General features: G+C 45.7%; 1 protein-coding gene across 1 annotated transcript in view; it reads left to right on the top strand.

The window, feature by feature from the left end:
- The window catches only part of MFRP (membrane frizzled-related protein), a 97,342-nt gene that overhangs the window by 20,131 nt on the left and 61,535 nt on the right, over nt 1-15,676 (top strand). Inside the window, exon 3 of the mRNA XM_075189569.1 lies at nt 2,488-2,590. Coding sequence (XP_075045670.1) covers nt 2,488-2,590 — 103 coding nt within the window. The remainder of the gene's footprint in view (nt 1-2,487; nt 2,591-15,676) is intronic.

Genomic DNA, 15,676 nt, shown 5'->3' with positions numbered 1-15,676 from the left:
GCTGAGTACGCCACTCAACGCTTCTCATTGGGTACTTCCGCCCTGCGCGCGCTTTTCGCCACGCCTACTTCCGCTGTGCATTCGCTGCTCTGCCACGTGTTACCTTCCATTTGACACAATTTTAAACAATCATTATGTCTATTTCTCTTTTTTGTTGACCTTATCAACCATACTTTATCTTTTACAGTATTTAGTACCTCTGCATTAAAACTTCCTATTGTTGGGAAAGGCCTATCACAATCTTTGGTCATCTTGACCCACGTGTCGCAATACGCAGTTGCGTATGCACCATATTTCTTACACATGAGAAATCTCGCTGAACCAATAGGACCTTCCTTAGGCAGTACACTGGCCATCTCTAGCGTATGCTTAGCACCCATGTTGAACAACACCCAATCTATGCAGAACACTTTCAACAATTTGCTACAAACACTCTACCACTAGAGATCTCTTACTGGCCGTGGACGTATTTGCTCAAGCCGGGTCCACTCGCTTCCTCTTGTACTAAACAAGGACCCCTTACACTGACAATATCACAGTGGGACCCAAGGGCTATCAGCTCCTCGATACCCTGGCTAAAGCACAAAAATCTGTTGAGTTTATTATAACTGGGAAAACAAAGTCGATACTATCAACCAGCCTTTCCAATATAATTCCTCCTAGCTGCTTCACCAATTCGCACTAACTGTTGTCGTGCGGTTAGATCGCACTGCCTACCAATACTAATTATTAGCAAACCTTGCGATCTATTGGTAGCGTTTTGCGAAAACCCGGTTTTCGCCTTCGGTATACCTGCCCTGTATACCGTCCTTCAGTTGGGCAACCCGCCTCGTCAGACAGCAACTGAGCACAATGAATAATAAACAGTGTATCTATGTTACAAAATCACACACTATACACCTTTTCTGCGCAGAAAATCAAAAGTTCCCAACAACAGTAATAATGTCTCAGAGGCTTTCACAAGTAATTATACTATGCACATATAATAACTATCAAGACGATTGTTTAACCACGTGGCAAATCTACCGGAAGTTCGCGTACGCACAGCAGAAAAATACACATACGCTAAGCAATGCAATACAGTTAAAACGCACAATGAAAGTAAAAAGAAACAGTTTTCTCTTTTGTCCCTAGGTTCTAGTTAGCGTGCCCTAGACAATGCAAAACGGACATTCGGTTTCACAACACAGAGTAAAATTCAGGTTTTGAACACATTGCGTTCTTACCCGTATATGACGCGTCTCCACCCTTTGTTGCGGAACCGAAATCCGTTGGTCTTGCGTATCATCGGCAACGAAATCTCCAAAGCTCACGAGCCCCCAAATTGTTAAGTGCGTATTGTCGCTAACCAATAACGATTGTCGAACCTCGATTTGTGTTTCCAAAGCACAAAGATTTATTTGCAAAAGTAGTATAATATGTTCAAGCGAATTGGTAATAAATACAGCCGTTACTTATCGCAGGCACTCTGGATCCAGTGTGCAGTCATTCAATTCTGAAGTCTGGGGACAAGATGTCTGAACACTAGATGTGAAGCTGCTGCTTATATGCACACAGAAATACAGTAATACAATGAAGATGGTATAGCTTGCTTCTATTGGTCCAGGTTTCAGGAAGGTCCAAGGGGTTGTCAACCATTGGCTAGTTCATCCTAAGGAATCCAAAGGAGGGGGTCATCTCTCCAGGGGGTATGCTCGGCTCTTCCCGCCAAGATTCCTTAGTCTTAAGTAGTCCATAATTCCCTATCATTCATAACTTGCGTATGCACTCTGCGATTCCTTCGCAGAGTGAACCAAACAGTGTCAAATGTTAAGAGGTTTATTATGATATCACATATGATATGATTCCTTTAACCTGTTCCATATATTTCACTAATATGCATATAACTTTAATATAAAACATAAATACTACTATATGTCGACATAACTGACTATGTGTTGCAACTACCATTAATGTGTACTATTTTACAAGTATGCGTGTTTGTGCGAATGTATGGTAAAAGACCAAATTCTGTTGCTGTCACGTGTAGTAGCTGCATACGCCCTTTCACGCCGTAGCGTACCGTACGCGTCTTTTCAGACAAAGACAACCAAGTTTGCTCGATTTTAATTGAAATGACTTTATCCAATTTGCTGACTTCGACAAAACACAGGTGACAGGGTAAAGCAAATCAGATTATATCTGGGACAGATAGTGAAAGGGATGGTGGAAATTAGCGAGAAGAAGGCCAAAGCTTAAGAAGACAGGGAAAACAGGGCTAGCGAAGCAGGCCAAGAGGTACAGAGGGTGAAGGAACATTAGAAGGAGCACACAAGGAACGAAAGCATGTTAATTTACTGTTATTTTATTTGTTAACAAACTGATTTTGGATATGCACAACCAAAAGGAATTCAGTACATTTTGTTCATGTTAGAGAGAGGGCGAAAGTGATAATTTAACTAAAGATATTAGTCTTAAGACAGTAATAACGTTTTCCCTTTGTGGCAGGTGAAGTTCTGCAACCTTGTATTTGACCCTGTATCAGAGCTGTTATCGACAGGATCCTCTACAGAGATACATTTTTCTACACAGTCCTGCCACGTCAGCACTGGTAAGGAAAAAAAATCAAACAAATTTTGATCATGTTACTTAGTTAGCAAATTTGGAAACTGTTTACAAAGCAGAAGATAAGAGCTCTGCTCAAGAAAAAAAATGTTTAAAAGTACACTTTTTTTTTAAATACTTATGTATATTAATGACATAAAGGACATTTAATGTCAGCAGGTTTGAAGTCTTCAGCATGGGAAGCTATTCACACTGTATAATTTAAACCTGCTGACTTAAAGTGGATGACACAGTGACAAAAGCTTATCATTGAAAAAGAGATTTTAACATTACAAAGTGTAGAGTGTATATCTAATAATAAAAATTGCCAGGGGGTATAGTCGTCAAAAAACATATATTGGTATTAAAACAAAAAGACCACTTGTGGTCTTAAGCTTAAAAGGAAATCTGCGGTCTACTTAACAGGCTCTATAAAGCTGAGCATAATAATTAAACTTGGTTTTGCTAAATCTTGGTGTCTGAGACTTGCTTTGTCCAGACTATGTCTGTGGGGGGGAAATTAAAAAATGGCTCTCACATTTACCAAAAATGTCTGTCATAAATTGTATTTGTACTGTAATTTTGGGGAAATCTGCAGTGTATGTAGGTTTACCTAATCACATTAATTAGCACCCAGGCTTAATTATGTGTAAATATTTGTTTAAAAATATTTTGAAGGAGGGCTCCTTTGTGTTCATGAATTTACACCTCCCCTGGGAGAACAAAGCCTTTTATGTTGCCATGTGAAGAACCAGTAAGAGGAAGAACTTGCGGAGATGTCTGTTCATGAATGCAATTTTAAACATTGAGGAATTCCTTAGAGTAGAAGTCAATGTTTCATCTCCAAAATGTCACCTCTAACTTACAGGTCACTAGAACAGACCCATTTTAGAGGAATAATCCACTAGCATGGCCAGCTCATCTGCTTCCTCCCTGCACATACACCCAGATACGGCTCACAATGGGGTTTCAAAAATAGCGTCTCCTCATTGTCACCCCACACTATACACTCAGGGGCATCTGATGACGCTGACCTAAGCTTTGAAATGAGAGCATATCTGAAATCTCTACCCATAAAAATAGGATTTTGATAATCCTGTCTCAAGTTGCCATAGACTGTGTGAGTCACAGGCCTAAAATATAATTGCTCGTTCCTTGAGCTGTCAGCGACAGCCCTGATATATGGAGAGTGAGATTGTACTTGACAGGGTGTACTACATTCTTGGCCCAATAGCCTAGACCAGTGGTTACCAAACTTTTGCAGTTTGCGGCACCCTTAGAGTCTCCAAATTTTTTCAAGGCACCCCTCCAAAATAATTACTGAGCAGTCCTGTTTTAGAAGTAGTTGGGTCAAAAAATTGCAATAAGTATTTAGGTCACGACAGAAATACTTATTTAGTTATATGCAAAAATGCCCCTCTGTATCCAGGCACACTGCTCCCTCTGCATCCAGGCACACTGCTCCCTCTGCATCCAGGCACACTGCCCCCTCTGCATCCAGGCACACTGCCCCCTCTGCATCCAGGCACACTGCCCTCTCTCACGTTGCCCACTCTGTCACGCTGTCCCCCTCCTCTGCTCTCTGTCACGCTGTCCCCCTCCTCTGTCCTCTGTCCCCCTCCTCTGCCCTCTGTCCCCCTCATTCTGCCCCGCGCCAGGCGCCAGCCCTAGAAAGAAGAAAGCAAACAGAAACTTATCAATCCGCCGGGCGCCGGGACCCAGCAGACTCCTCTCTCCCGCAGCTTGTTACTGACGTCATTCAGTGACAGCTGCGGGAGAGAGGAGTCTGCTGGGTCCCGGCGCCCGGCGGATTGGTAAGTTTCTGTTTGCTTTCTTTTTTCTAGGGCTGGCGCCCAGAGACAGCGCCGCGGCACCCCTGGGAGCCGCGGCACACATTTTGGGAACCGCCGGCCTAGACCCTTACAGAACCTGCAATGTCACCTGCACTTTTATTCAGTTAAAGATAATATCATGTGAAAAAACCTGTTTGCATTGTTGGTTCTTCCCATTCACCTAGGCATAAGGGAAGTGGTAATGTAAAATCAGAGATGTCCCTTCCATTTACTATGTTCAATATTTCCCATGTGAAAATCTCAGACTTGCTGACTGTGGCTTTGAACACAGGACTTCCCGCAGAGGGCAAACTTTCCTGTTGGAAATAAGAGTGAAAGTCTAATTAATATGCTTTGCTGATGTGCTTTTTTTTTATTTTTTTAAAGTTTTATTTTTGCAAGGTCAAATGAGAAATAGTTTACAGCTGAAAGTATGAGTTCACATATATTAGTTACAAAACTAAGCAGTGTCTACGACCAGCGTAGGGGTAGAACTCAATGTATCAGCAAAAGAATTATAAATAAGAAGAAAGATTGACTGAGATTTTCCTTATAGAGTAGAAAGGAGCAGAGGAAAGAAGAGTACAAAGAAAAGATAGAGAGAGAAGAGAGAAAGGGTGGAGAAAGCAATTGCTAGATCAAAAGTAGGAAATGCGAGTAGCTACCATAAAAAAGAAATCAGAAGAAAAAAGAGAGACAAAAACTTAGTTATGTGAATGGCGAGCGAGCTTGAAAAAAATAAAGTCACAGGTCCCAAATCTTAGCGAACGCTCTCTATGAGTTGCAAATGATGTTGGTCATATATTCCATTCGCTGCATCTGCCAGACTCTATTGATTATAGACTGGAGAGAAAGGGAGGTTTGCTGCCGCCAATCCACTGCTATTTGACATGTAGCCGCCAAGAGAATGTGTCTAATTACCTAATTCTGATGTCGGGTTGCTGAGGGAACTCCCAGAGGAAGAAGAAAAAATGTGGGCTCAAGGGGGATGAAGAATTGACTGAATCAAATGTTTGTTCTCACTACAGAAACATGTCTGTTTCGGGCACGTTCACCAAAATGAAGGAAGGTGCCTTTGTGGGAGAACCCCCGCCAACACCGATCAGAGGAGTCAGGGAGTATTTGATAAAGAGGCAATGGCCCATAGTACCAGGGATACAGCATCTTATAGACGTTCTGCTTAACTCAGATAGAAATGGAGCCAGCATTCTCATGGATCTCAGACCATTCCTTATCTAATAGCGCCTTGCCAAGGTCACGCTCCCAGGCTAGTTCATGGGTGTCCCGAAGGCCTAAAGTATGGGGATCAAGTTCATAATATAATGTAGAGGTGAGACCTTTTGTTGAGGATTGGCGTAGACAGAGAGATTCAAAGGTAGTAGATGAAAGGCGGTTTTTGACTGCACTGTGGAAATGGCGCAGTTGTAGAAATTGATAAAACTGTTTGGAGGGGATGTGAAAGTGAGATTTAATGTAAAAAAATTGAGGAAATATCAGGAAAAGAAGTTAAATGATTGAGATATCTGAATCCCTGCAAGAGCCACGGCTGAAATGAATTAGGGAGAAGTCCGGGGGGAAAATCTGGGGAGTTAAATAACGGTATTACAGGAGAGGGATGAGGCGAGAGGCCGTATTTTTGAGAAGAGAAGTCCCAGATGTATATAGAATTTGAGATTACTGGGTGGAGTAGGGAACGTTTTGGGTGACGAGCCCTTGGGAGCCGTAGGAGAGAAGACAGTGAGAGCAGTCCCAGAACTTCAGCCTCAAATTTAGATCATACTCTTGAATCTCTCAAACCACACCACAGAACACATTAAGCAAGTTGGGTGGAGAGGTAGTATCGCAGGAAATCAGAAATCCCCAACCCCCCGCGAGGATCTCTGAAGGACTATAATTCGGACCGGGGTGTGTTTGCCTGACCAGAAAAATTTAGAGACGTAAAATTGGAGGAATTTAAAAACGTAGGGGGGGGGGGGGGGGCACGAATGGAGAGGGTCTGAAAGTAAAAAAGCAGTCTAAGGAGGATATTAATTTTAACAGCATTAACGCGGCTGATCCAAAATATATAGAGGTGTGACCATGCAGGGAGATCTAGCTTTATTTGGTCAAGGAGACAAGGGAAATTTGCTTGAAAAAGGTGGCAGTAATGTTTAGTAATAAAAACTCCCAGGTGTCAGGCGCTGTCCCAGCTGTTCCCCTGTGAAGTGGGAATGGCCACCTGATAGTTCCGGCCAGGGGCGTCCTGGTGCTAAGCAACAGGCATGCAGCTTCCCTGGCCATCCTCGTACCATCGGGCGCATGTGCACTGACACATCTCGTTGCTAGGCAACAGGACACTTCCTTGTCTCGGCGGTCAGTGTGTCTCCCTCCTCCTCCTATCACAGCCTGGCTGCCTCTATTTTAATCTGGCTCTGGCACCATTAGAGTGCCAGAGTATCAGGTCTCCTGTTCTCCAGCGTTATTGTATGTTCCTGCTCCTGTTTTGGTTCTGACCCGGCTTCCCTGACTTCTCATCTGGATTGTGCCTGTTCACCTCTGTTGTGACCGTGGCTTGTCGACCATTCTCCTGCATTCTGCTTCTAGTCCTATCTTTGTGACCTTGGCCTGTCTGACTTCTCTGTGGATCTCCATTTGGTACTGCCTGTTCCCGTTTGTTTGTTGACCCGGACCATTCTGACTACTCTTAATCACTACTCTGGTAACTGCCTAAGAGGACTGCGACCTGCGTACCCTGTGCAGTGAAGCCCAAACCTCCTTGCGGGGGTTCCTGGTGAACACCTCCTGGTTCAGTGGCGCTAATACCAGTTAGTGGTTTCTGTACACTCGTAGTCCACAGTGCTCCTCGAAGTTTGACAATACAGCGCTCCTCAAAGCCTGACAATATACTTTGGCCATGTCAGACGGTACTGGGGAACCCTCTGCTCATGACCTCCTCCTCCACCTGGATCAACGTGTGGAACAACAGGAAACTTATCAGGAACAACTACTCCAGTGTATCCAAGGAGTAGTATCTTGATTAGATTCTCTTGAAGGATCCCTGAATCCTTCACAACCTGCACCTACTGCCACACTTCCTGCCAGCACTTGCGCCACCCCTCCAGGAATTTGCGCATACCCGCTCCTGAGAAATATGATGACAATCCCAAGTGTTGCCGAGGCTTTCTAAACCAATGCTCTATCAAGTTTGAACTTGCCCCAGAGAATTTTTCTTCAGACAGAGCTAAAGAGGCTTACATCATTTCCCTTCTCACCGGGCAAGCTTTGGCCTCCCCTTTATGGAATTGTGATGATACTTCTCTCCGTAATTCTTCAGTTTTCATTTAAATTTTGGCTGAGTTTTTGATGAGCCTGGTCGTGTTTCTTCTGCCGCCTCAAGTCTTCTTTCTCTCCGGCAGCGGTCAATCAGAGCTGGACAGTAGCCTCTAAACTAAAATGGAACAATGAGGCCTTGTTCGCCACCTTCTTGCAAGGACTTTCTGACCAGATTATGGACGCAGAATGATCTAATTTCTTTTAATATCAAGGTGGCCATTCGTTAGCAGGAACGTTCTATGGAGAGGGACCAAAGCCAATGTCTTTGCTCCCGATTGTGTCATCGTTTACAGTCCCCTGTTTTGCAGGTTGAGGAGCCCAAGCAGATTGGACATTTTTGTTTTTCCTGAGATGAACAGAGCGTCTTATAAAAAAACAACTCTGTCTTTACTGCGGAAAGGCCAGTCACCTGTGTCTGCTTGCACCAAGAAGCCGGGAAACGCCACCTCCCAGGCGATAAGAGGGAGATCGTCCTAGGATCCAGTTCCCACACACCCTGTTCTCTCAAAAATGCCAACTTTTTGATGCCAGTCACCCTCAATAATTCGGATGGTTCTCTTGTATGTTCCGCCTTTGTGGATTCTGGATCCGCGGGGAACTTCTTACCCGCCACTCTCGTGTCTAAACTCCATATTCTCTTCCATTCGTTGCCACAGCCCCTGGTACTGACTGCAGTGGATGGTAATTGTGTCAGCAACAGTTCCATCTCCTGCATCACCAGTCCACTTCAGTTGCAGTTAGGGGTTCTTCATCATGAGTGGATCAAGTTCCTGATTATTACGCAATCAGTGAATTCCAGCATCTTGGGTTTACCCTGGTTGAGGATGCATTCTGCTTAATTTGTTTGGCACCAAGCCCAGGTCACGTCCTGGTGTCCTTCCTGCTTTCAAGGCTGTCATTCCAAAATTCCTCGTTCGGTGGTTTAGTTGCCCTGCCTTTCACTTTTTCTCCAAGTGACACTACCTGAACCATATTTGGATTTCCTTGATGCGTTTATCAAGTTGGCCTCTGAAAAACTGCCTCCACACCATCCATGGGACTGTCCCATTGAGCTTGTCCCTGGTACAACCATTCCTAAGGGTAGGGTGTACCCTTTATCCTTACCAGAGACTAAAGCCATGTCCCAGTACATTTTCGAAAACCTTCAGCGGGGCTTCATTCGAAGGTCTTCCTCTTGTGCAGGGTCCAAATTCTTCTTGTCCTTAAGACCCTGTATTGACTAACGCTGCCTGAATGCCATAACTATCAAGAATCACTATCAGCTCCCTCTTATTCCAGAGCTATATGAAGGCATTCGCAGAGCTCAAGTCTTCACCAAACTAGACCTTAGAAGAGCCTACAACCTGGTACGCATTTGTAGAGGGGATAAGTGAAACACGGCCTTTAATACTCGTGATGGGCACTATGCGTACTTGGTAATGCCTTTCGGGCTTTGCAATGCCCCCGCTGTGTTTCAAGAAATTATCAACAAGATCTTCAGAGACCTCCTTTATCAATCAGTAATTGTCTATCTCGATGACATTCTTGTTTTCTCTCCAGACTTGCTTTCTCATCGCAGTCATGTTAAAGTCATTCTCTCCCGTCTCTGGGCTCATTCTCTGTAATGCAAGCTTGACAAATATCTTTTTCTACGTTCTCAAATTCCCTTCCCTAGCTACCCCGTCTCGGGGATCGGTCTCCAAATGGACCCTCAGAAGATGGCATCCATCCTCAATTGGCCACAACCCTGTGGTCTTAAAGCCACCCAGCCTTTTTTTTCGATTTGCAAACTACAACCATCAATTCATCAGAGGGTTATCCTCCCTCATTGCTCCTATTACAGCCTTGACACATAAGGGAGCCTGTTGCAAAGTCTAGCCTCAGGACGCTGTCTCTGCTTTCAAGTCCCTTAAGGAGGCCTTTATTTACGTCCCGGTATGCAAGCTGCCTGACAAAGGGAGACCCTTTTTTTCTGGAAGTAGACGGCTCGTCTGTTGGGATAGGGGCTGTCTTATCTAAAAAATCTGGATTCTTTGAACCGTGTGGGTACCTCTCTAAAAAAAATTCTGCTTGTGAGGAATTATGGTATAGGCGATAAAGAGCTTCTGGCCATTTAGATCGCTCTGGAGGAATGGCGTTACCTTTAAGATGGGGCACAACATCCTGTGACAGTGATGACTGACCACAAGAATTTAACTTATCTACAAGAGGCACAATGCCTTAATCCCCGCCAGGCTCGCCGGTCACTTTTTTTTTTGGTTTCAGCTAATACTCACCTACTTTCCTGGTTCCAAAAATCCCAGAGCTGATGCTTTATTCAGATCCTTTGATAATTCCGACTCAGTCCCGTCCAAGTAGTGGCCCTAACTAACTTTTCTGTGAATTCTCCTCTTGGACGTTCTTTCGTGAGACCTCATCTCCACTCCAAATTGTTAAGTTGGGCACACGATTCCCAGGCGCGGACTGGAAAATATCAGCCCGGGAGCGCACAGGCGGCCGCATCACATGACATGCGATGTGGCTGCGTCCAATGATGAGGCCACATTGCGTGTCATGTGATGCAGCCACCTGTGCGCTGACGCGGCCGCATCCCGTTGCATGAAAATCAATAGATTTTGCAACCGAGGGGCGGCCGGCCCTAACAGCGCTGCAACTGAGCGGCCCGGGGGACCGATGCCCCCCTGCCACCCGGGCCAGCCCACCCCTGACGATTCCAAATTTGCAGGTCACTCAGGCTACAAGAAGACTGTGGCTTTTTTTTCCAGATACTATTGGTGTCCTTCTCTTGCTTTCGATGTCCACAATAATGTACAGGTCTACAGCACATGTGCACATTACAAGGTTCCCAGACAATGCCCTCCTGGTCTTTTTATCCCTCTTCCAATCCCAGACTCCTGAATAAGTGTCACCACGGACTTTATTTCTGATTTACCTAGAAGTCATGACTACAACACTATCTGGGTTGTTGTAGATAGATTTTCTAAGATGGCTCATTTCACTCCTTGTAAAGGACTACCTTCGGCCTCTGAACTTGCACAACAATTTTTGAAGAACATCTTCCGTCTCCACAGCTGCCCACACAAAATAATCTCTGATCGTGGAGTTCAATTTGTGGCAAAGTTTTGGAGAGCTTTCTGTGGGAACCCTTGGAATCAAGCTCAAATTCTCCACTGGGTATCACCCCCATACTAAACTGGATAATCTGGATCTGGAGTGCCTTTTGCGTTGCTTCTCCTTTGAGCATCAATCTTCTTGGAGTGACCTTCTCTGTTGGGCAGAGTTTGTACATTTTTCTTGTCACAATTCTGAATGAGGAGTACCTGTTAACGTTGACGCAGCTCAGAGAGAGGGTGCGAAGTCTAATGCGTCCCCTGGTCTTCTCCAGGAACCCCCCGCAAGGAGGTATGGGTTTTGCTGCTGGGGGCACGCATGTCGCGGTCGCTTACGGAGCTGTATAGCGAGGTACAAAGGATAGTCACTTCGGTAACGTGCTGGCAGCGGATGATGCAAGGGAAAATCTAGAAGAGTGGTCAATCTAGCCAGGTCAGTGATGCAGGAGATAACGGTAAGAGGAGAATATTCAGTAGCCAAGCTGGAAAACACCCTGGCAACGCTGGAGCAAAGAAGACCTAATACTCTGGCACCAGCATGGTGTCAGAGTCTGACCATTATGTTCATCATCATCATTTATTTATATAGCGCCAACATATTCCGTAGCGCTTTACAATTGGGGTAAACTAATGAACAAACTGGGTAAAACAGACAAAGAGGTGAGAAGGCCCTGTTTGCAAGCTTACAATCTATTGGACAATGGGAGTTAGACACATGAGGTTAAGTCTACATTTGCAGTCGGCCCAGCCAGACTGCAAAGGTAAAAGTGACTCATAAGCTAAATTATCCTGTCACACAACAATGTTGGTCAAGGGGTAGTTGTATAACAGGTGGTAATAGGGTAGTGTAATGAGGTTAAGAGGGTGGTTGAGGAATATTATAAGCTTGTCTTAAGAGGTGGGTTTTCATAGAACGCTTGAAAGCTTGTAGACTAGAGGAAAGTCTTATTGTGCGAGGGAGAGAATTCCATAGAGTGGGTGCAGCCCGGAAAAAGTCCTGTAGCCGGGAATGGGAGGATGTAATGAGTGTGGATGAGAGACGCAGATCTTATGCAGAACGGAGTTGCCGAATTGGGAGATATTTTGTGACAAGAGAGGAGATGTATGTTGGTGCAGCTTTGTTGATGGCCTTGTAGGTTAGTAAGAGTATTTTATATTGGATTCAGTAGAAAACAGGCAACCAGTGTAGAGACATACAGAGTGATTCAACAGAGGAATAACGATTTGCAAGGAAAATCAATCTTGCCGCAGCATGTAAAATAGATTGTAGGGGTTTGAGTCTGTTTTTGGGAAGGCCAGTAACGAGGGAATTGCAATAGTCAATGCAGGAGATGATGAGTGCATGAATTAAGGTTTTTGCAGTGTCTTGTGTGAGATATGTGCGAATTCTGGAAATGTTTTTGAGATGTATGTAATATGATTTAGATATAGAGTCAATGTGGGGAACAAAGGATAGGTGTGAGTCAAGGAATATACCTAGGCAGCGAGCTTGTGGGGTGAGATTTATGGTCATGTTATCAACAGAGATAGAAATGTCAGGTATGCTCTTGTTGGTGGGTGGGAATATTATTAACTCTGTTTTAGAAAGATTAAGTTTGAGTTGACGAGAGGACATCCAAGATGAAATGGCAGAAAGACAGTTACACGGGACAACACAGATGTCGAGAGATCAGGAGAGGATAGATAAATTTGGGTATCATCCGCATAGAGATGATACTGAAATCCAAAGGAACTTATTAGATTTCCAAGAGAAGCGGTATAGATAGAGAACAGCAGAGGACCTAGCACTGAGCCCTGCGGTACTCCAACTGATAAAGGAAGAGGAGCAGAGGTGGCCTCAGAGAAATTAACAGTGAAAGAGCGATTAGAAAGGTAGGATGAGAACCAGGTTAGAACAGTGTCTTGAAGAACCAATGCTGAGAACCAATGAAATTTCGGTGGTGTGATGTCATCTGCTGTCGGCAACCAGACGCGGCGGAGGAAATAGAAGGCGGCCGTCCCGAAGGAGTGGAGGGACGGCGCCTGACAGTATACCCTCCTCTTTTATCAATCTGTTGTCTACGAAATTCCTTGAATAATCAAGGAGCGTGTAAGTCCGATTTATCAACCCAGGACCTCTCTTCGGAACAAAACCCTTCCAGTGCACTAGAAATTGTTGATGACCATGCAGTATGCAAGAATCCAAGATCCCGGCTGACCTCATGCTCTTCACCTGAGGAAGACTGAATGGGAGCAGGACGAGAAGGAGGCTGGAAAAATTTGTTGAGCACCAGTGGTCGTAACAGGGAGACGTGAAAGGTGTTATGGCACTTGAGAGAGGAAGTTAGACACAACTTATAACATACAGGATTGATAACCTGTGAAATGGAGTAAGGTCCAATAAAAAGGGGTGCCAACTTCATTGAAGGTACTTTAAGTTTTAATTTTTTACAAGGAAATAAGGGTGTCCAGATCCAAAGATAATTCCTGGGAGACAAGCTCATCTTTGATTTAGTCCGCTAATCCTTGCCAAAAAGTTGCTCTTAAGGCCTCATTGTTCCATTTTAATTCTGATGCCAGCGTGTGGAACTGCACTGCATACTGACCCACAGTGAGATTGTTATGACCCGCAGCTACCCGACGGGCCGCCGCGGCTTGCTTCCTGCTGCCTCTGGCGTCCCGGCCGTCTCCATGACGACCGGGACGTGACTTCCGCCCTCCACCTCCCGGTAGCCTGGGCAACAACCGGGACGCTCTGTCTCCCCTGCATCAGCGCCCGGTCAGCTGTCTAATAGCCAGGCGCATGCGCGCATAGGGATTTAAGGCTGCTTTTGTATTAGGGAGGGGGGTCGCTGGCACTCTACTCCTATTGGTTCCCCTCACTACTTAATGCAGTGAGGACTGAGCCTCACTGCCAGTTATAGCTCCCAGTGCAGCTAGGCTCCTGTTCTCTGTCCCTGCTCCTGTTCTGAGTTTTTTAGTTTGACTTCCCATGTATGACCCCTGGCTTGCTTCTGGACCTTGTTGGATTGCCTGTGACCTTGACCTTGGCTTGTTATCTGGATTCGTTTGCCTCCTGCCGACCCCCGACCTTTGCCTGGACCTCACCCTGCTGTCTGCTATTGCCCTCTGACCTCGGCCTGTTTAGTGGACTCCATGTCTACCTCCTATCTGGCCCTCGACAGCTCTATGGCGAGATCATAAACTTGTACTATTCTGAGTTCAAGTTCTCGGGGCATCTGAGTACCTGTGAGCTCGTCCAGCTCTACGGGAAAGGCGGCTTGCTATAGGTGAAGACCTCTTCTGCCTGTTCTTCAAGTTTATGGTGTTCCCTGTTAGCCATAACAAAGATTACCCTGGAGGGGGATTCAAAAGACCTGAAGCTGCAGAAGACAGTCTCCCAGGTTCGTCAAAAACCTTCCTAAAAGCTTCTATGAAGGACACAGAATTTCCAAGAAGGGAATCATTACGTTCCCAGAGAGGAAAAGCTTGTCCACTTAAAAGAGAGATTAGAAAGGCTACCTTTGTTCGTTCAGAAGGAAAAGCCCCGGGATTGCATTTGAATTGAATAGCGCATTGCATAAGGAAGCCTCTGCACTTTTTAGGGTCACCATCAAATTTTTCCGGAGGTGGAATATGCAAACTGGAATTTGAGGAAGTGGAGACTGCGGCCACAGTGGGTGATGTAACCGTAGTAGAAACTGCTGCCGTTGGGACTGTCAGAGAGCTCTGCAGAGCATCCAGATGACTACCCCTTGAACACACTGTTGCAGCCGAGCTTGATCAGTCTCTTGTTGCTCTACCCATTGCTAGATGAAGGAGAAGATTACGGGCCGAAGGTTCACCTGTTCCTTCAGTAGACATGGCCAGAGTATACTGTTACAATTTTGAATGAGGGGTACCTGCTAACGTTGACACAGCTCAGATACAGGGTGCGGACTCTAACGCGTCCCCTGGTCTAATCCAGGAACCCGTGCGGACTCTAACGCGTCCCCTGGTCTAATCCAGGAACCCCCGCAAGGAGGTATGGGTTTCTCTGCTGGGGGCACGCAGGTCTCGGTCCCTTACGGAGCCGTATAGCGAGGTACAAAGTGTAGTCAGGTAAGGCGGTTCGGTAACGTGCTGGCAGCGGATGATGTAGGGGAAAATCCAGAAGAATGGTCAATCTAGCCGGGACAGTGATGCAGGAGATAAGGGTACACAGGAGAGTCCAATAGAATAGTCAGGCAATCTGGGTCGGTAATAGTATGCACAGGGGAGAATCCAAGGAGATTTGTCAGGCAAGCCAGGTCAATGAGAACACAGAAGAGGAGAATAGTCAGTAGCCAAGCCGGAAAACACACTGGGAACGCTGGAGTAAGGAAAACCTAATACTCTGGCACCAGCATGGTGTCAGTCTGATCTATATGCTGCTGAAAACCAATGAAATGCCGGTGGAGTGATGTCATCTGCCGCCGCCGGCGATCCGATTAGCGTCCCGTTGCCTAGCAATGGGACACGCCTGCGCAGTGGAGCAGGCAATAGAGCCTGAAGTCTCGCGACTGGTTGCCAGGCAACCAGAGGCGGTGGAGGAAATGGAAAGCGGCAGTTCCGAAGGAGCGGAGGGATGGGGCCTGACACTTCTATGGGTTCTGCTCCATTCTTTACTGATATGGTAGGCAGCCTACACCTCCCTCCTTGCAAGAGGTTTCTGTCCTGCCGTTCCAGCTGCAGATGCTCTGACACATGATCTTTCACAAATCTGGTCCCAGACTCGAGCAAAACTTTTGGAGGCCTCTATGCGTTATAAGGGTGCTTCTGATCGCCATCGTAGGAGCATTCCTGTTCTAAAATGCTGGTGCCAGTTGGAGATCGAGTATGGTTATCCACTCACAACCTCAG

The sequence above is a fragment of the Mixophyes fleayi genome, chromosome 11 (assembly GCF_038048845.1).
Source record: "Mixophyes fleayi isolate aMixFle1 chromosome 11, aMixFle1.hap1, whole genome shotgun sequence".
NCBI classification, from domain to species: Eukaryota; Metazoa; Chordata; class Amphibia; order Anura; family Limnodynastidae; genus Mixophyes; species Mixophyes fleayi.
The sequence above is the reverse complement of the archived record's forward strand: the minus strand, read 5'-3'. Positions and strand labels throughout refer to the sequence as shown.